The 22,306-nt window shown below is 39.4% G+C and overlaps 2 protein-coding genes across 3 annotated transcripts in view; both read right to left on the bottom strand.

Moving 5' to 3' along the window:
• Positions 1-22,306, bottom strand: part of cdh16 (cadherin 16, KSP-cadherin) — a 38,360-nt gene that overhangs the window by 11,941 nt on the left and 4,113 nt on the right. The window contains exons 2-11 of one of the 2 annotated variants that reach the window (XM_039794478.1): positions 17,671-17,721; positions 17,461-17,559; positions 15,288-15,422; positions 14,858-14,987; positions 13,554-13,712; positions 12,252-12,448; positions 7,761-7,886; positions 6,211-6,361; positions 2,210-2,422; positions 632-708 (exon numbers count right to left, since the gene is read on the bottom strand). In XM_039794478.1, coding sequence (XP_039650412.1) covers positions 632-708; positions 2,210-2,422; positions 6,211-6,361; positions 7,761-7,886; positions 12,252-12,448; positions 13,554-13,712; positions 14,858-14,987; positions 15,288-15,422; positions 17,461-17,559; positions 17,671-17,721 — 1,338 coding nt within the window. Of the gene's footprint in view, positions 1-631; positions 709-2,209; positions 2,423-6,210; positions 6,362-7,760; positions 7,887-12,251; positions 12,449-13,553; positions 13,713-14,857; positions 14,988-15,287; positions 15,423-17,460; positions 17,560-17,670; positions 18,469-22,306 lie in introns of those variants that run through there. The other variant, XM_039794477.1, reaches the window with a different exon arrangement.
• rrad (Ras-related associated with diabetes) lies at positions 18,630-21,636 on the bottom strand. The gene is made up of 5 exons (XM_039794480.1): positions 21,486-21,636; positions 20,776-21,175; positions 20,164-20,237; positions 19,852-20,056; positions 18,630-19,488 (listed from the first exon to the last, which is right to left on the bottom strand). The coding sequence occupies exons 2-5, from the start codon at positions 21,155-21,157 to the stop codon at positions 19,211-19,213; spliced, it is 939 nt and encodes a 312-aa protein (XP_039650414.1). The 5' UTR covers positions 21,158-21,175; positions 21,486-21,636; the 3' UTR covers positions 18,630-19,210.

The following is a 22,306-nucleotide window of genomic DNA, read 5'->3' as shown; positions in this document are numbered from 1 at the left end:
ACTCAGCTCATGTAGGCTTTAAAGATGGCTGTAAACAAGAAGTAGATAATGCTATGAGTGGTACAATAATTTTCTATTTGTTACTTTTTTATTTTCTACAGTGAAAACATCACAGAGAAGCTTCTGTAGATTTTCTGTTTTTTATTTATTTATCTTTTTCCGCTGTCAGCATTGGAATCTATTGTAATTAACAAAAACACACTCTGACCACAGCTGCTATTCTTTATGATTAAGGATAAAAAATATAACTTTCAAGCCCATCATTTCTAATACGTTAACAGCACTGAGTCTCAATGTGCAGACATGATGTAGATTTGACAATAAACAAATGAGTGGAAACTACTCTCCAAAGAAAGCTTTATCAGATGAAACACAGTCCACTTTGAGTACAAAGAACTGAATAAAATTCCTCTAATAACATGGTGCCATCGCTATAATCCTGAGATTAGAGGCCATATCTAGTTCCCTTCCAGGAAAATTGGATCTGTGATCTGCAGAGCGGATTCACAGTCCGTAGTCCAATAGCCACTTATGGTGACCTGTGATGTTTTTTTCCAAAAAGTATTGTTTATCATGTCCTGAGCAGTCTGTTGCTTTGTTTCTGTCTCTGTTTGAACACGTGCTCTCGTACCTCATGTTGGGAGAAGACTGGCGGGTTGTTGTTCTCATCCTGCACCGTCACAAACACAGTGCACGAACTGTTAAGACCTGCCAGGGACATCATCACAGCTTTTGTTAGTAAATCAGGGTCAGCCTATCACATACACTAAATATGCTGAAGGAACAGCAAGTACCTCATCTTGCTTTCATCACAACCTGATGCGTTGTTGAGTCATGCAGACAACATCATCTATCCCCCCCCACAGGCGAGCATACATGCATCCCCCTGGGCGCTGTAGTGTCGATGAAGCTACTGACTCACTAGATCACTGAGCTCATCGACTTTTGTTTGTGACAGTCATTATGAAACCTGCATTGTTGCATTGTTTCACATATCCATACATCATGTTACTCCCTAGTATAGTAAGTAGTAAGTTAATAGTAAGTTTATAATTGTTTTTGTTTTTTTTAATCACTGCTTTCTTTTCTCTCTCTCCTCATAATTGGCACGTTACACATAATGTCCTTACACCAGCTTACAGCCTGATTGCCCACTATTTCTTCATTATGACTGACATTTAAGGGACACTGTGATTGGCTATGTATTACACGCAATCACCAGTAATATAACACGGATGGTGATTGGAAAGCTGGCCCTGTAAAGTCTATTTTAGAGATGCATATTGTTAACATTGGAATACTTCATTTAGCTTTCCCCCTAGAAGTGAGCCAGGAAAACCAAAGCACAGCTAATGAAGCTATAGCATACGTTCAGTCAGAAAGACTATAGTTTTTCATGCTTAGTTAGGCCTTCTTTATTTCTCACTCATCTGCTTTCAATCCTCACTCATTATTTCTTGCTGTCCTTTCAAATGATCTTATCAGCTGCTCTCATCAGCTGGTCTCATCAGCTCTCATCTATGCAATAGTTCAGCGACACACCTACAATGTAAGCCTAATATCCTGCTGCTGCCTCTTGTTTAAATATGATTCTCTGTCCGCCTTTAGTAAATTCATGCGCACAGTACGTTCACGGCTGTTATGCTATTCAAATCTGTTCTCCTCTCTGTTGTTGTCAGCTGTCATTTCAATGCAAATCATCATAAATGGCAATGGGCCCCTCCGCCTGCCCATCGAAGCCAGTCTTCGCAGATTCTTCAGCTCCATCAGAATCATCAGCCACCACCAGTGTCTAGACTCCATGGGGGAATTTATCTTGCTGCTGCTCAGGGCAGATGCCCCTTAGTTACAAATCTCCCTGTAGAGTCTAAGCGCCAAAGACTTTCTACCAAGACTTAAATATTACATATCATCTGTTATAATAATCTGTCTCTCCTGATTGAACTGTTTCTTTCTACAGTATGTGTCTTTATTTGTCTACAAAATAAGCACAATGGAAGGGAGCAGGAGAAAAAAAGTAGGTATACAAAGATAACCTCTAAAAAGATACCTTTATCTCTAATATTCTATTCCTTCCCAACATAAGTTCCTACTAAAGCAACAGGAAATACCAGTAGATCAAATTAAAGAAGAAAGTCACAGTTAAAATGGCATTTCAAACATCACAACAGGGAGGAAAGCTGTATTTAGCATCGATGAAAAAAATCACCTTTGGCATCCTCAGCAGTGATGGTGAGGGTGTATTGAGGTGCTGTGCCCTCCATACTGTCTGCTTGGACGGAGATGACCCCTGAGTCACGGTCCACTCTGAAGAGGGCACGAGGGCTCTCTGGAATTTGTCCGACTAAACGGTAGAAGATCCGCACGTTGTCCGTCTTGGGATCGTCGTTATCGGCTGCCTGCACTGTCAGGATTTCTGTCCCTGGGGAAACACAGCATGTAAAGAACAGTAAAAACAGGACCTCTAAGACGAGAGAATCTAACCGATTTACAGCCATAAGATCTGTGAAGATACAATTTTAACATAAAGTTTTTTATTAAATGGAAAATCTTTCTCCTATAATTTCTGTTTTTCTTGTGACTGCATTTCTAATTTTCTACATTTTTAACTCAGAATCTGAAAATACTATTGAACACTTCAGACAGGTTCTCAGAGTTTTTTATAATACAACCTAAGAACCTAAAATGTTTTTCTCTTTGCAATAACTTACAGTCAAAAAGCACACTGAATAGAACTAAGAAGGAGGAAGAATATAACAATAGCTTTGTAATTTATTGATCACTCAGTAATTCCGTTTAGATTAACATATTGTCCATTCTAATTCATTTTCCAGAATCAAGCGTTTTAAACCATCAACAAAAAAGCTTTTATGATTGGACCTGATATGTCACAACACACCATGTGCTTTGTATGAATGAGGGTGCTTTCCCCCCATGTCCTGGCAAAAATCCCAATCTGCTTTCACAAAAGGTATCTGGCACTCTCTTTCATCACTGCAACGTCCCTTCCAGCCAGAGTTTCCTTTACGTTGTTGTGAAATCAAGATTCCCATTATAGAGTAAATGTGACAAAGGTGTCACGGCCTATCCGTGAATCTGGCAGTTGTGTTTCCTTTTTTGGTGTTCTGTGTGTGTGTGTGTGTGTGTGTGTGTGTGTGTGTGTGAGTGTGTGGGCAGGCGTGGCTTTCTCCAGGGCACCTGGCTCTCCAGTTGCATGTGATCTTCTAATCAAGCTCCAGCACAAGTACTCCTGAGGTCCAGGCAGCCGGCGCCAGTTTGTTTCAGTCACTTTCGTGGTAACTACTCTCGGCCAAACTTTCGAGTATTCTAGCGAACCTTTTGTGATCGAAGATTTCCTTGTGTTAATCCTTTGTTGTCTCTCTGTGCGCAGCCGTTTGAAGTCAAAGTCAGCTATGCTACCTGCCACTCCACCAGCCCTGTGTTCCGTGCCTGCCTCGTCTACCTCCACTCCTCCACCCATTTGGATCACCACCTACCTTTGTTACAAGATTTCTGTTCAGATGAGCTTTTTCATTAAAGACTTGTTACTACCTCAACCTCTAGTCGGTGTCCGCTCTTGGGTCCAGACCTCACAAACACAACAAAAGGATTATTAACCCTCGTATTATGTTGAAAAAAAATGACATTGATGATGTTACGGGTCAAAATGACCCGTACAGTGTAAATACACTCAAAACTAACTTTTTTTCCTCATCACAAACATTTTTTCCCCCAAAACTGTTTTTATCAATTATTTAGTGAAAATATTTCCGGTATACACTTGCATATTCCATGCATAGTAGCTAGATTTGGCATCCTAGGATGCCCATATTTTGATGCCATACTTGGCAGGCTTGTTGGGCATGTACTGTCAGAAGGGACAGCGCCCCCTGAATGGAACAAGGTGTTCATCTACAGTGACATGTGGACCAGTATTGTACAAGACAGGTAAAATTTTGACCCATTCATCCCATACATCTATGATCTCAGCTAGTTTGTCTCTTTCACTCGACCAGCTCTGGTGTTGCGGAACACCCAAGCTTTCGTATGAATTGACTCCAAAGACATTGTTGCTAGAAATATTGGCCTTCCACTCTCATCATTCCACAGACTGACAATTGCTTCTCCCTTTGACTTGTACACTCTAGCTAATACTATTCAATTTTATTTTATTTATAGTATCAAATCATAACAAGAGTTATCTTGAGACACTTTACAGATAGAGTAGGTCTAGACCACACTCTATAAATTCCAAAACCCCAACAATTACAGTAATTCCCCCAAGAGCAAGCATTATCAGTGGCTGTTGCGACAGTGGCGAGGAAAAACTCTTTTAGGAAGAAACCTCGGCAGACTCTTGGTAGGAGGTGTCTGACAGGGCCGGTTGGGGGTGTGATGAACAGTGGCAAATAATAGTCACATTAGAGATAATGGAACAGTGACCTCGAGGTAGTCATGGAAGTTCATGTCATAGCAGGGACACACGTGTCGGTACTGTAGTGTCTCCTATACCGGATCCTGACTACTCTGTGCGTATGAACATCACAGCAGGGTGTTGCGGGATGTAACGTGACGCTGCAGAGCATGGGTGGATGCTGCGGACGCAGCAGGACTAGGATTTCAATGTATGCATCTGATCCAGTGGCTTCCATTTCTTTTGAAATACACACCTCCCCTGCAAGTTGCTCATGTCCACTATGATCCTATCTATTGGTTGGGATATGAAGAGATGAAATGGTGATTGAATATCATCAACTAGTGTGGCAGAAAATCTTGTGGGGCTTGGAGTCATCTTGATGACAGTCTGCCTTGGCGTCAGTGTGGTGATGTTGACCATTTTATGTTAGCATCTTTAGCTGTCCATGTTGAGGATGATTGCTGCCCATTGTTTTCAGCTAATGTATACTACACCAGACTGGTCCCCTGAATCCTCTTCATCATAGGAAAATTCACAATCCGGATCGTCAATAGCATCGCACACACACACACACACACACATACATACACACAAACACACACACACACACACACACACACACACACACACACACACACACAAACACACACACACACACACACACAAAACACACACACACACACACACACACACACACACACCTAAATGGGTGTTGAAAGTCTCGGGTCAAAATGACCCGCAACATCATCTTTGTATACAAACTCTGAACAGACATTCCACTACACATCAGTGTGTCCAGATTTTATGAACAAGTTCATGACCCTAAATGAGGAAATGTCATACAATTTCATGAAGAAAAAGATAGGTTAACCAGTATTTTGGTCAACACAAAAACGCAAATGGGTCAAATTGACCCTTAACATAATACGAGGGTTAAGAGGTCTCATTGTGTTTTGTTTCATGCTGATCACTAATTTCACCAGTAATTAGAAATAAAAAAGCTATTCAGACTTGAGTATTTTAAGTATACATTTCATCAATGTATTTTTACATGGAAACATTGTAAATATCATGTTAGTTTTGCTTTAAAGTGCCCAATGTATCCTGCCTTCAGGTGAGCTGGTCAAAATCGGCAACGTCATCGGCCGAAACATTTGGTGTGTGCTAACCACTGTAACTAATACCACATCAGCTAGCTGTTTCTCCAACTTCGGTCAGTACAAGGCAGGATTGGCCGGGAGACTTCTTCTAAACGAGGGCGCACTTCCAACTTTGTGTGGAATACCTGCAGACGAGGGTAGTTCTATAGTGTTGTAGCAGTGTTTTGTCATTGAGAACGAGGTGGCTAACCGCTAGCAGCGCTAGCTTCTAGATAGTAGTCCGTACCTAGCTCCTGCGCATGTGCGACTCCCAACAAAGATGGGATAGAAGTGAGATGTCTCCCTCTGTAGCTAAAACAGAGAGCTCAACACACAGGGTCAAAAGAGCAGCTGCAGCAATGTGCAGTCCAACAAATATGGTGTTTTTTGAAAATTAAACCATGTAAACCTATTCTGGTACAACCTCAAAATACAATTATGAACCTGAAAATGAGCATAATATGGGCGCTTTAACACCTCAGTTAGGCAAAATATAAATATCCTTCTGTAAACTGTCAGGGCAGTTTTGGTCCGTATTTTCTAACAATACTTGGAGAAGCAAAAGTGAGACTCATATGAACACATTTTTTTACAAATACATTTCCAAATCGTCTTTGAGACTGCTAAAATATATAACAAGCTACCAGGAGTTACCTCGAGCAGCCAGTTCCTTGACCACTGTGTGGTACTGTGCCTCTGGAAAGGTGGGTCTGTTATCATTGGCGTCACCCACCATCACCCTCAACTCCACAGGCTTGGCAATCTCTCTGCCATCTGGACGCTCAACCACAATGCTGATCTGAAACTGACATGGCAAAAAAAGACAAAAACAATATTTGTATCAAAGAGTATCAAAGAAATAGAGACATATCTGGTCAACTGGTGTGGTATCTTTACATTGGGACTTCTATAGATCCTGTAAATCCTATTTGTGGCTTTTAAACTCATATATGAATTACAGTTACAAGTTATGAAAAGGATAAACCGGGCCTGCAGTAGACTGGGTGACTGTTAACCAGTTCAGGTTGCTCCCCTGCCCACTGCATGATGGGATAGGATCCTGTAATAGGGATAAGCTAGTAAACAGAAAAGATGGATGGAAGTGGGAAACAAGGCATCTCTACGTTCATCATTCTGCACTTCTGACAGGTGGGGCCATGAAGCTTACTTTAATATATACAATACAAAAAGTCTCCATCAACACCATCACCCATTAAGGATACAGACTTAATGATGGAGCTGTATTCAGACAAGAGAAGTTTGGTATTTAGTGGCTCATTAACAAGTCCACAGCTTATCAATCATTTTTAGAGTGATGATGCAACTACAATCTTTCCATCACAAGGGGTAGCAAAATAGCATAATGTCTTCTGCACCTTTCCATTAAACGGTCACTACAGAAGACAGCTAATGCAATATGCATGTGTTACCATCACATCCACTGATGTAGCTCCGCATCTCTGTGTTGTTTTAATTTTTGCCTGGATATAATGTTCAGTGAGCCATTCAAATCTCTCAGGAGCTTAAGTTGTTTGCAAAACTCAGAGCAAAATGAAAACATATGATACATTTTAATTTGTAATCCTACCACAAATAACGATCCTTCCCTTAGCCTTAAGTGAAAAAGATTTTGAAAAAAACTTTTTCCTTTATAGTTCTTGTCATAGCACAATAATTCTTTTTTTGCCACAGGCAGAATATGTTCGAGGAACATAGCTGTGCTTTTCAGTTTTGGGGTTGTTTGCTTAATTACCTCGGATCGGTTTGAAAATAAACTGTGTTCAGCTTTGTTGCAATTATGTGTACCAGGGCCCCTTTAATTAAATAAAGCTTAAGCTGTAATATGAGAAAAGATTATTAAAATAGGAGTTTTCTTTTAATGAACAAGACGAGAAAATGTTTTGTGCCATCAAATTTGTCACTTTGTATTATATAATACAGCATGTCTTGTGAAAGCCAGAAAATAATGAGCTTTTAAATCCGAGCAAGCTTTATATTAAGATTATAGGCCAACACACTCATTTATTCTCACATTTGAAACAAACACAAAAAACAGAGTTCAAGCATATAAATACATCTGCTTCTGTCTGTCTTAAAGGAACAGTGTAGCACTTACAGCCCTAATGTTTAGACGCTTAAACAGAAATCATAAACTGACATTTATTATTAGGTGCTGAAGGTGTTCCGCTTGCAGTTATACAGACCTGGTCTTGTGTCTCTCTGTCCAGAGGGGCATTGAGATAAATGACTCCTTCTCTGCTGATGGTGAAGAGCATCTCTGGAAACTCCCCCTCCAAACTGTACACTGCCTGACTTCCACTCCATTTGACCTACATCAACAAACACACAACAAAAAGTTTTCTAAATATAATATTTAAATACATAAAGATGGTAAACATTTTAACGTCATATTCATCTATTTATTTGACCATAAAAGTGTTGTATAAAGTGTTTTTTTTTATCTTGGTGCAAGAAGAAATGTATCATGTAGAATAAACCATGGGTCAGCATGATGTATGCAAAAAGCTAGGCTACATTTGTGTACATGATAAGGAGCCAGTCAAATGCACTGACAATGATGTGGAACAGAGAGCACAGCCAAAACTAACTATGCAGGCTGGAGGGGATTTTCCACTCTGCTTTACAGCCCTTGACAGAGGGCTGTGCAGTGGGGCTGAAAATGACCTAGTAGTCATCAAACAGCACCCAAGAAGGAGAGAAGCCCAGCCGCAGTACAGCTGATGCACACCCAGGGCATGTGTATCACCTCAACTCACTGTCACACACTCCTCCCTTGTTTTGGAGATGGCTGCCCAAACACTATGCTTCTGTATACACAAAAGCTGCTTCACACAGCTGGCTGCCTCTCAGTGTTATGGTGGGTTTTTTAGATCTCAGAACTTAAGCTGAGAACTTAAGGTGCGCTGATTAATGATCATGACTCTATATATAAGTTCTGTACAAAAACATCTATGAAGTCATCTGTTTTGCCTACGTCAGTATTTGAGTCTGCAGAGCACGTTCTGTCTCCTCAGATAGCTTGGGTTTGAGCTGCGTTGAGTAGTGCCTGGTGACTGTGTATGTGCTTTTTCTCCAAGACACTGTGGACTGGAGAGTTACAGTAAAGAACACAATGTCCTGCTTTACACAAAAACAGGAAATACTAAAAATATCACAGCTGGCGCAATGTGTCGATTAATCGATTAGTTTGCAACTGTTTTGCTAATTGTTTCAGTTGTTTTTTTTAAGTAAAAGTGCAAAACATTCGCTAGCTGCAGATTCTCATATGTGAGGATTTGCTGCCTTTCTTTGTCATTTATAATAGTACACTAAATTTATCTTGGTTTTGAAGTGTTAGTTGGATAGAACAAGAAATTTAAATATGCCACATTGGACTCAAAAAATATAAAAATTACAATAAGCATTTTATTAAAAATAAGACTATAGATTAGGTCAAAATGACAATAATAAGTAGTTGTAGCTCTATAAAATATAGATATGATATGAAATTGATACGGACATGGTAAATATTGGATATCTTCGAGGGAGCAGAGGCATTTTTATTGCTTGTAAAATCACCAGTATCAAAATCTAGAAACAACAGTTGATTTTGACTTTAGCAGGTGACAGATACAACTACAGTGTGTATTTTGGCTGGAAGGCAGAACAATAGTATTTGAGAGACAGAAACAAAGGAAGAGTTGTCTTTGGGTTTGAAACATTACACCTGCAATAACAGGTTAATAACAAAAATATTTTAAACATATTATCACATTATCAATTTAAGATAGCGAACAAATTTGCAAACAGTTGCTTATCAACAAATCCAGCAGATACTGAGCAACATTAGCATTTATTGTTAACATTACATTTTGGTCATAGCGGCTTTAATGTGTGTGTTATTCAAGCCAACATGAGTTCGCCTCTGATGACTAATGTTAGCTAAAGCACCACACGTATTGTTTGTAATACTGAATACTGATTATGGGGCCATGACGAAGGTCTAGTGGGGCTCAAACTAATTCTGCAACAAATAATCAGATTTCATTTGACTGTGAAAACTGACAATTCAATGCAGTTAAGAGCCTTGACTCATTCATTCACAGGCTCTGAGGTCCCTCTTCCACTTCAAAGTCTCAATAGATTGCATTACCAAGTTCAAGTAGTTCTACTGATTACACAATCAAAGTTTTAGGCAGGCAATCAGAAACATGCAATACATAACAGATTGAAATTAACCTCCCATGCCCCAATGATGCAAAAGTACTGATAACAAATGCCAGGATTTCAATATTACAGCCAGAGCTTGTTTTGATCTGATTGCAGAATCAGTCAAATTGATCACAATTGCAATCTCGACTTAGTTTTATACGTGAGTTTTACACAGAGAACGATGATGGCAGAAATGCATAAAAGCAGCAAATTGATTTCAGAATCTGTCAAAGATGTAATCCCACCATGGACAATGTGTGCACAAGAAAAAGACAACATTTGTTACAAGGAGTGCAACATGACTGCTCCATTTATCTGAGACAGTAGGGGAGGTGAGATCCATAGAGTGGGCCCTTCAACATGACTATCTTTGTATGTGTCATAACAACAGTTAGTCCCACCACCTACTGAGCACAGCAGCACAATCACTCAGCGTGGGCAAAATGAGGCTTCCCCCAAGTAAAGATCCACGGTAAACTAATCCAGTTTTGTGTGATTTAGATTCTGTATGTAACGAATGGTTTTCATGTCCACGGTTCAGTGATGGAACAAAAGAGGCTTCATTTCTCACTCACTTAACACATTTTGTATTAACTAAAGCGGATACACAAAAGGAATCCGCTCAGTGAAATATTTTCACATAGCCTCATTTACATAAAAGGGCACAAATGCTATTTGTTGATATTAATACTATGAAAATGAATTATCCTTTCAAAAGCACCAAGCTGTGTGCTATAGCATTGGCTATTAGGTATTAAACCTACAAGGCAAAATATTTTATTGTAGATTTGAACTGGCCTTTGAAAACTATGAAAAAAAAAGAAAATCCAATGTGCCTACACTTGTGAATCCACACGTTTTCAGTGGGTGGAAGGGGCTGTTAGAACAGGAGAGATGAGAGGCTGAGGGCGAGTGTGGGGGAGGTGGGAGAAGACAGGAGGAGGGGGAGGTAATGTGATGTACCTACCCCTGGACTCTCAGAACCTGAACAATGCATTTAATTCAGCTCTACAAGCCTCTTTGTTTCCACAGTTCTCAGTAGAGAATAAATAAAGTCTATTTTCCCCCGTGCAGGCGTACATTTTTAAAATTTCCTCGTAAAGAGTAACTGCCACCGCTAGCTGATTTTTTTTGCCATGTGTTACAAAACCTCTGAGGGCTTTTGAGTTATTTATAGAAATGTAACTCATATGGCTAATATTAAAACAACGAAAAGGTTAGACAAGACCACGGACAAACACAGTGATATGTTAGGAGAACGTGAGGGAAACCTTTAAACAACATTTACATTACAGTAGTGCAGTAATGTAGAGCAATTGTGTTGACTTCGATAAAAATTAAAACTCTTAACTGGAACTCAACATATTGATTGATGATCAGCTGTTAGAAAGTGACACTTTTGTGACACTTACAATTAAACACTGAGTGGGTTTACTGATTTTTTTTTCGAGGGAGAGACTACATCCAAAATTTTATCTGAACACAGGATTTCCAGCTATAGATCTCAAAATGTGCCTAAATCCTCATAAATTCACCATGGTTGCTGTTGTAGCTGTTTCCTTATTTCATTCCAATTTCTACAAACTTTATTGGCATGTAGGCCAGCAATCAAACATCATTTGCATCATTGGTCTATAAAATGCAAGAAAAAAGTCGAGTATGTTGATTAAAGGTTTCCACAGTCGAGGATAATGTTTTCATTTGTCTTGTTTCATCCAAACAGCCCAAAGATATTCGCTTTACAACGATGTAACTGATACTCACAACTGAGAGCCTGGAACCAAACAACGTGTGGCATCTTTGCTTCAAAAATGACTTAAGTTATTGATTGATTATCAAAACAGCTGCTGAATTATTTTCTGTTGATGGATCAAGGTTACATAACAGTTAAGATATTAAGTAGACATGTATGCCAAAAAAATAATACTAATGGCTGTCTGTTGAGTTAGTCCAGGATTTATCTTTAGATTACATGACATTCTTAAATATTTATACTGAGCTGTAAAATATGATTAAAATAACAAGCCATATGTGAAGTCTATTTTAGAGTGGATTTTTTATAATACCCCTCAGAGTGGTGGTGGTGGTGGTTAGTGGGTGGAAGAGTGAGTGATTATGGGAGTTAAAGTGACTCAGTCAGGAGGTAGCCTGAATGGATCCATGGCATTTCAACAACATTAATAATTCAGTATTTGGTCACTTAGGAGGACCCAAGAGCCACTAAAAACAGCATCTGGCAATATGATACCACTTTACTCGGTCCAGGCTATTGACAGAGTTTGTTTTATTGTAATACGATATCATACCTGGAACTGCATAAACAAAACAGTCAGCATGTACCTAGTTGTTTGCAGGATTTATGGTAAAGATCAAATAAGTAAAAGTGATTTCAATGTAGATGGGTAAAAACACTTTACGTTCTAAAGTGGTTTGTGTTTCAGAGTAGACACATGTTGATCAGAGGCTGAGCTTTGCTGCCTTACCTGTGAGATGGGGATGGGGTAGGGGCCGGGGAGGTTCTCCTGAAGTCGTACAGGGTCGGGAGATGCCCACGTGTTTCCTGTCACCTCGACAGTAACGATGCCGGAGGTGAAGAAAGCGTTTGCCTTCCCAGCCATGTCCTTCACCATCACTGAGAGCTTATAGCGGCCGCACATCTCTGGGTCCAGAGTAGAGGCTCCTGGTGGTCACAGTGGGATAGATGATACAAGAACACCTTATTTCAAAATGATTCTTTCAGTTTTATTTTTTTAATTAACCTCTTTTCCTAAGACATCTACAGTATTCTGCAGTGTTTCATGACACGATACTGTATGGGAGCAAAGTATATAAGGAATCAAAGGAAATAACACATTTAAAGAGACATTGTATTATATGATGATTTATGAAAACACACAATAACTAAAATAGACTTTTTCCCCTTAGATATTGAGACATTACACACAATGGCTGCTAAATTTAACATGTCCGTGAGTAATCTATTCATCACTGAATTTCCTGCTAAAATGGAAAATAAAAACCAGACTACCCACTGTGAAGGTAATCATAACCATCAGCTACAACTGGCCTGAAGTAGATAAGGATGTAATTTTCAATATTCACTGCTAAAGCTCTGTGGAAATGAGCAACAACAGTGTGTGTGTGTGTGTGTGTGTGTTTGTGTGTGTGTGTGTGTGTGTGTGTGGGGGCATTCAGTAAGTCATAAATTCAAGCTATTTCAAGGCAGATATCAATAACGATATGTCGGCTAATATTCACTTTTGTTTAACATAAACATCAATACACTAATTTTTTATTAGAAACCCTTACATTTGTTTTGTTTTTAAAGAAATGTGAGAAACATATGTACGGTACAGAGCAGGTTATTTTATATTTGAAAATTAAACTTACTACTACTGATTCTACACTTCCACAAACACATCTTGGGGATGTCTGTACTGGAATTTATTGCTATTTGTTGGCTGATGTCGATCTGCAAAATGTTAATGGACTGTGTTTAATATTTGTGGCAATGTCGGTAAAATCTAATGGAATATGAAATGAGGACCAATGGTTCCATAACTAAGCGGCTTGTTGAAACATTGCCAACATGCAAAAAAGAAGTGAGAAAGCATTCTTGAGTGTATGTAAAAAAAAAAAGGCCTCTGAAGTTGCAGGGAGTTAACACATGCATTGTGAGCTCCTTGAAAAAAAAAAAAAAAAAACATACACCTGAAAACTTCCCTTTGGGGAAATAGTGTCACACAATCTTGATGCTTTCCCTACAGACCCTAGTTTAAACCGACCTTCCTCCGTGAGGGAAACCTCTCCAGTGATGGAGCCGATGAAGAACATTTGGCTGGAGGGAATCCTGGGTGTCTGTTCCATGAGGCTGAACCGCAGCTCAGCGTGGGCAGTGTTGCGGTCATCACGATCCAGCGCCTCCACCTGCATGAATGGGATCCCTGAGAGACACAGGTGGTGCACGGTCAAAAATATGACGTCTTTATCATAGACATCTCTCTCCACCACAAGCTCAATGCACATTAACTTTCTCAATTCATACAGAACATGATAGAACATGGATTCTTTCCAATCAGGATGCACAAAACCAATGACATACAAGCATTTGAAATATTTGCTCATAAAAAAATTATACTGTACAGTAGATTAGTATTATAAATGCATCTGCAAGTAAGATGATATTTTTCTTCATTGAATGAGCTGTAAAGGATTTTCTGTTGGGGGTCATGTAGCCCCAGTTTTCATGTTATACTGACAATGCTTTTATTGTCCATCATATCCGAGAACAGAGGAAATAAAATAAAATAAATTTTATCTGAACCGATGTGATTGCTATGCCATAGGCCACATTTTTGTCAAGGTCATCCACTTGCGTCTGACGGGGAGCGAGTCTCTGCCAGGGGCAAGAAATCCAGATAAACTAAGCTGATCCTACGAGGATTTCTCTCTCACCAGACCTCTCCGTAGTCCTATAAACCTTATGTCACAGCAAAGGGAACCCTGACAACAAACTGAGAGGCTGTCATCAACAGCTCAGCCCCCTAGATTCCCACCCAAATTCCAATGATTCACTTTTTGAATTTCACTCAAGTCTGAAGCTTTTACCGTGGCTTTGAGTTCAGTTTGGACAGAAATCCAGCTCCCTGTGAGGCATATTTCATGATTACAGTTCACCATAACATTGACAGCCGTGACTAAAATACAGTTTGAGGTACCTACCTTCCTGAATTCAAAAGTCCAAAGCAGTCAAGCAAAACTAAATGCTCCTAGACACACTATCAAGAAAACGTATCAGCTAAGAAAACAAAATACATTTTAATAGTCCCACACATTAATCAAGAAAAACATGTCATTCAGGCTGGTCTTTTTTAGTGTAATCCAAATTGTGAACCAGTATGCCACATCATAGAGTCTATTAATACAGGGGTTAAGGGTAGTTTGCAGTTTCCAGGGATAAATAAGCATGTTTTCAATTGTTTGGAAAAAAACTGAGTGAGTTTTTGTATTCCATGTAGGACTGACAAATACGACCCAGACTACAACATGCTTTGCAACACGGTGACCTCAGAGCTAAAGGTTCTCGTACCTTTGAGAAGCCCGAGCTGCACGCTGCCTCTCATGCTCTCCTCTATAAAAGTGGGCACATTGTCGTTCTTGTCGATGACGCACACTTCGACAGTAAAGCTCTGACGGTGCTCTGATGTTCTGAAGGACACCTGCATTTCACAAACACACACACGCACACATACTGTAGGTATCTTTGAATAATGAACTCTGGTGTTGACATGCAGCCTTCCCATGAGAATCGAACGATGCAAAGAGCGATTCATTCTTCATACAATATTGAACATAACCACACAAACCTCACATGATGAACACGTAAGAATATGAAGAAAAAAACATTTATGTTATGTGAATTTGATGCATCTCGAATTAATTCATTTGTAACTATTCATTAGACATGTTTGGAAAATTGTTCAATCAATACTATGATATGACACGATATGATATGCTACCTGCAGAGAGTAAGACGGCCGTTTCTCTCTGTCCAGTGGTTTTAGAGCGTACAGAAACTGAGCGTCGACTCCAAATATCCCCTCATCATCCCCCCCTACCACCAGGTCGCTGTAGGTACCTGGCAGACTATGGAGCTGTACAGAACAGAAAAACAAAACAAAAACATTAGTTTGTGTTCCCGTTTAAAAGCAAGTCATATGCACAAACTGGAGCAGCGAGAAGTTACTGCAGCCATCAGTGATTTCATTTTATGTATTTATTGTATTTGAACATCACGTCAAATTGAGACTTCAGAAAAAAACTGTCCAACTTGATCCCACTAGGGGAATTTAAACTAATTTTAAAAGGTACTGGAAAAATAAATCTTCGGAATCATATTCTTGTTTTTAGTACTTTAGTATTTTCACTCTACTTGGCACTTTTTTTAAATATTATATATAGTACATACTGTGTATACTATTGAAAATCTGTTTGTCTGTAACTGATGTTGTGTATTGTCCTTAACAGGTATCTCTTGAGAATGAGACCATGTGTCTCAGTGTCTCTACCTGTATGAATAAAGGTTAAATTAAAATAAACCAAGTTTTTTATGTGTTGCCAAAGCTATATAGCCGGTTTCTGTGAGCCATAGGATGCTAATGTCATCTAAAAATGATTAAAAACACATCAGAGAGCCACACTTCTTTGCTGGGTGACATTACGATGTCTAATTACGATGAACATATAATTTGAGTCAGTTCCACATACACCATCCTGCTGCTTGAAATACTCGCTAAATGTGTATTAATCTGCTGCTGAAATTTGTCCTCAACAATTACACTGTTTAAATGATGTTGGCTACTGTGCCCAGATGTTTTTAAGAATAAACTATATAGTATAATGTGACCTGTTTTCAAAGGTTTATGTCGTCAGTGGGAATAAATGGGCCTGGGAATGAGTGCCACAGACCGGGTAGGGAAGCTGCAAAGTATTAATAGATGGACATTGTTGGTTTTAGTCTTTTTGAGGGATTTGTGGACAATACAAAAATAAAGTCTAATGCCCACTTTATCCTTTAAATTTTATTTCAGCCTAGATACTTAGGCTTATGGTTCAGATGTTTTGAATTCTCTTAAAGGTCCTCTTAAAGCAAATATATCTCAGGATCCAAATGTCTAGTGGTGTGATGGGGCTGGTCATTCACAGAAGCCGACAAGATGATTAACACAGTGTTTTTGTCCTTTATAAGGTTTACTAGATTGATCATTTGAGAAGTTAAAATAGGAGAACTGACAAGTGTAGCCCTCTCTGATGAACACACTATAATAAAGAGCTTTTACCTTGAACTAATCTAAAGCAATCATTATGTCCTTTTCATTTATAACTCAAAGTAGGCTTATTTTCCAATTCCTCCATTCTGGCCATTAACATGCTATTTGAAGAATGTGAATGGCACTCTGTCCCACACAAAGACTAAAATGATTACTGTTTCATACAATATGTGAAATATTACAATATGTGACGTCACAATACAACCAATCAGAGTGCCAGATACTCATGCTGCCGCACAATCCAGAGGATGTCTGAGTGACAGGTACTGTATGAATAAAACACCCTGCTTGCCACACTGCACGCTAGAATGAATGCAGAGGCTGGGTCATTGTGAACGCTCCAATTTTAGTCTAGTGATGACGACAGCATGTTCATACATCTTCAACCTTCAGTGTAGATAGGAGAGAATAAAAGAGACTGACACAGTTCTGGTTTACTATACCTTCATTTTCTGCCTATTCAATCATGGTCTTTTCACCACTTTTCTCACCAATAAAAGATGACCAGGCCCAAATGGCTTTAGACGTTTCCAACAGTGTTTAATCCTTGTTTGCCATCTAGGCTTAGAGTAACTGTTAGTCTCGCTTTGCCAGACCTACTGTACCTCCACAGCGCTGCGGAGGAGGTAGGTCTGGCAAAGTGGACTGTCAACCTGCATCTCAAATTATTATATTCATGAATATGACATATGGGGATAAAAACGCTTTTGTTGATTTTCTACCTGCTTTAAGCACCAGTTATAGTATAAGATTGTAAAATTGGGGAACTTATAAGAACTACACACATCATTTCTTATCAGAAGCCTAGGAGCACAAGAAAAACCCTTTGTTAGGTGAATTCAAGTAAATTGAGACGCCTTACCTTGGCCAGATACCATGGAAAAATACCATCGTAGTTCTCAGGGACACCAATTTTAACATTTGCCCCAGAGCATGGTGCAAATGTGTAAAGTATCATCAACTGCGAAACAAGATATTAAGTGTGTCTCAGTGACATTGTTCATGCAGTCATTTGCTCTTGTAAATGAACAAAGTATTATAGTTCAGAGTAATTTCTAATAAAGCATCTTACTATGAGAGCTATGATGAGCATTGTCGTAGCTCCTCTGTCAGCCATGAGTCCCTGTAAATGTGGCATATTCACAGCGTTTCAAATCACATGGCCTCAGCCCAACAATTAACACAATTTCTTTCTTGTTACTGATTCACCACAATGGTTCATAGATTTCACAGTTTTTACATGCATTTAAATACATAACAACGTACAACACTGTTTGAAGCAACATCTGAGCCTCCACTATTAAAAGTAGCACAGAAGACCAATAAAGTCACATTTGATTTGGAAGTAAAGCATGTGTCTGGTAAAATCCAGTTGGGTGCGAACAATATGTAATTTCCCTGGAGCCTTAATGTCTGTCAAATATCTTTTAGATACAGGATACAGATTCTTCTTTTTTTTTGGCAATACCAAATCACAGGTTACGGTGCAGTGTACAAGTATCATTAATGCCCTATATACTTCACTGACTCCAATTCAAGTCTCTAAAGTACAACAACAAACTCTGGATATACTGTAGCTCAACAACAGCAGTGATAAAGGTGGATAATAAATCAGTTTAGTAGCAAACATATTCAATTATCCTCCTATTTTAAACAAAAGGCTTTGTACCTTACCTTCTCCAAGTGAGTGTGTTCCCTCTGAGGTGTGAGAGGAGTTTAAATTGGGTGGAAAAATTGCATACTTGTACTCCTTTTGTGGATTAATGGTTAACACCTTGAGATAAACATGCTTAATTTGCTTGTTCCCTTCCTGTAAAACCAATGGCCAGTGAGGTTCCAGTCCACTGATACGATCACATGAATATTTATAAGGATGTAAATTGCCTAAACATCTCCTTCTTTTCTGTTGCATTCTGCTGAACACTTTGATTTAGGAATAATGACAGAGATTTTATGTTTTGATTTTATATTTTATTGAAAAAGGAAATCAACGTAAACAAAGCATTTCCAAATAATGTCAAGATTCACAAGACTAACATAACTTATTGCTTTACTCATACATTCACAACCTGAATTCAATGTTACGGGAACAACAACAACTTGGCCGAAGCACGAACCTGCGTACCACGTTTCAAGTAAATATGACTCCAGGTGACCAAGTATTGTGATCCTTTACCATGTTTTTTTCATGATAATGAGATGTATGTTGCATTCAGCGTCATTCATGTTATAGTATATACAGCAATCCCCTCCAATAAAGGAGCACAACAATGACCCAACAGCAAGGCAATCTTTGCAACTCATTAGAAAAACAAGCCTCTGTGGATTTCTCTTACAAACTGATCATATTATGACAGCGACATATTTAAGGCAGACAAAAATAATAAAATAAAATAAATGTTTGCAAAGCTTCATGCAAGTTATCACCATTATCATGATATGACTTGAATAGTGTCATTTCTATTTAAATTAAGTCCTCTCTGCTTTTGGTTGGCGTCTAAAAAATAAAAAATATATTTCTGTACAGCTCTATTAGTCCTTTAGGGTTAGTGTTAAAACACACACAGCGTCTGGTCTTCAGAGGCCAAAGGAAAAAAATGTCTGTCTGTTCCTCAGAGAACTGTGAGGTCATGGCAGGACTTTGACTTCTGCCTAAAAGCCATCTTCTTGTTCTTGCGTGCAACCATGCGGCCCAGAAACCGCTTGGCCTTCTTGCCAATGCTCTCTCTACGCCTGCAGTTGGCCATGCGTCTTGCGTTCTCCTCCTTGCTGTCTTTCCTCAAGCGGATCTGTCGGACGATGCCCTCAAAAAGGTCGTGCACATTGTGGTGAAGGGATGCAGACGTCTCGATGAACTTGCAGTCGAATACCACTGCACAGGCGCTCCCCTCTGAAATGAACATATGGACAAGGAAAATTAGTGCTTTTAGTAAATGAAATGAAGGCTAAAAACTGAAAATGATAACCCTATAATTAGTCGATTTCAAACGTTTGCTTTAGTTTGCAGTAGTATTTGAACGTAGGCCTGGCCTGAACCTGAGCAGTCAAGTAAGACAAGTGCCCTGACCCCACCAAAGCCGGTCAAGCATGACCAGTACTATAAGATTTTAACATGAAACACCTCAAAGAAAAGCTTCTAAGCTTCAAAACGTAATAACTCACTTCCCCTGAGCTTAAAACTTATATTATCTTAACACATCATACATCTGCGGCACATTTTAGGTTCAAAATGTAGTAAATCATACTGACTTACCATCTGCAGACACCTCTCTGGACCGCACCAGGTCACTCTTGTTGCCCACAAGGATTATAGGAATGTTCTCTGACTGCCTGGCTCGGCGCAGCTGAATACGCAGCTCTGACGCCTTCTCGAAGCTTGATTTGTCTGTCACTGAATACACAATGATGTAGGCGTCTCCCATCCGCATGCACTGTTCTTTTAGCCACTGGCTGTTATCCTTCAGGAAAGAAACAGATACCAAGTTCAGCATCATACATGACAGTCCCATGTTTTCACATCTCAATATAAATGGAGCAAACATTGCATAAATAATATAGAACTCACCTGTTCCCAGATGTCATACAACACAATGGATGACTCCTCTTCATCCACCACGATAGATCTGTCATAAGTGTTTCCTGAGGAAGAAAAATAAAAGAAATATTATCTTACATCCTGACAGAGAGGAGCAAAGCATCTCTTATATTAATGTGAATATCATGTTTTTTTGCTGCTTTTTCTTTTTAGCACATTTGTTTTCTTTTTGTCGTCTACACACCAAGAACAAGACAGGCCTTTTCTATTTTCCCTTCACATTATGCTATTAGATGTGTTTCTGACAGCTGCACTACTGAGGGCAGGGCTGGTGCCTTCTGTAGATGGAAATATCAATAATCAATGCATGTACACTCTTGCATGCAAAGATAAGATTAGTTGTTTTTTTTCTAATCCATCAGCTAAACTTTATGACTGTACTCATATATTCTGAATTAGACAGCTTATAAAGTTCCATTTATGTATTTATATAATTTTTAAGATTATGGATCACTTAATTAACCTTTGACAATCCTAATTATGACATGTATCTTCATAGACACTAGACATCTGAGGTTTGTGTGTCTATGAGTGTGTGCACGGGTTGCTATTAGTTGATGACTCATCAGCATGACCATTTACCTGCTTCATCGCGATGGTCGCAATCGTGACCAGCATCATCAACTCCTCCAAAGACGCGAGCCAGGCTGGACTTGCCAACGCCGTGCTCCCCGAGGAGAACCACCTTGTACAGCTGGGACTCCGATTCGCTGCCGGTGGAGATCACCGAGTCGGAGGAGTCCGACGCGCAGCTGCCTCGGTGCTGCTCCTTCGGGGAGTAGGACGTGCAGCGCAGGAGGTTGGACAGCTCGTCGGTCTGCCCCGTCTGTGGCATCGTTGCGCGCAGGTCCCGATCGTCCACGGGCATGCTTCTCCGGTGTAGGTTTGGTAAATTCATGGGGAACGGCATACTTCCTCTTCTCTTGTCCATGTTCCGCAATTTGTCATCCTTGTTCAAAGTCATTGTGCTTTTGGCGATGATCTGTGGATAGATAGTGACATGCGTAAAGTTGTGCTCTTAGCCTACGTGTAATCACATTTAAATAGACCTAGAGAAAACGAGATATATAGCCTAATACCACACACGTGGATCATTGTATGATAGGTTGTAAAAATAGCCTAAAACATATATTAGGCTGAGTAGCCTATAACTAAGCAAATATCTAATCTTTTTTCTTCTTAAGTGTCTGAATCTGACTTGACCACATGTGTATTCATTCAACTCTACTCAACATAAAAACGCAAAATAAGCATAAATCTTAAAATATCTAATCAGTATTAAAGATACTTACTCGGTGCTGGCAAGTAAATCCAAAGAAGGCAATCCAATAATCCTTGGTTTGAAGAGTTCTTGTAGCCAAAAAGCGGTTTCGTTTGAGTCTGATCAGAGTCGCTGCTGAGAATATTTATATATGACTGGGAGTGACGTCGGCAAGGATTCGCCCCAGAAAATCACGTCTCCGTTTTTTATAGTGGTGCGTAACGGTACCATCATACAGAGGAGGGGGTGTATGACTGGAAGAGCTGAGGAATCTCCCTTCCGTATCGCCAAATGGAGAGCTTACCTCTGAGGGGGCGGACAGAGATGAATCCTTGAAGAGGGAAAGCCCACTTAAAGCAAGAGTGATATAAATATTTAATTTAGGAGATACATTTAGACAGTGGAAGTATAAATCTACATGATGCAAGATGTTAATGTGTATTAGGGCGCAATGCATAGAACAGATGAAGGCTTTAATGGAAATATGATCGCTTGTCTTGCTTAAATTGATTATCAGCTTCAGAGCTTCATGCTCACTGCAAGGTGGAGGCCAATGCTAAAATTATTACCATGCATTTAATTTTAATGTGAGGGGGTTGCACACATTATAAATGCATAGGGGTAAAACATGCTAAATATTTGGTATTGATTATGTCTGTGGCTGCCCACTTGAATTATTTTTTGTGCATACATGCAGAAAATGAATAATTACATTTGACAGTGAAAATGCAATACATGCATGCATATTCTACACAGGTGTATTGCATTTATCAATCATCCATCTTTCCACCTGTGTGAAAAATGAAGGCTGCAGACACAAAACCATAATTATTCTTCACAGCTGACAGGCCT

Source organism: Perca fluviatilis, chromosome 3, assembly GCF_010015445.1.
Source record: "Perca fluviatilis chromosome 3, GENO_Pfluv_1.0, whole genome shotgun sequence".
Lineage (NCBI taxonomy): Eukaryota > Metazoa > Chordata > Actinopteri > Perciformes > Percidae > Perca > Perca fluviatilis.
The sequence above is the reverse complement of the archived record's forward strand: the minus strand, read 5'-3'. Positions and strand labels throughout refer to the sequence as shown.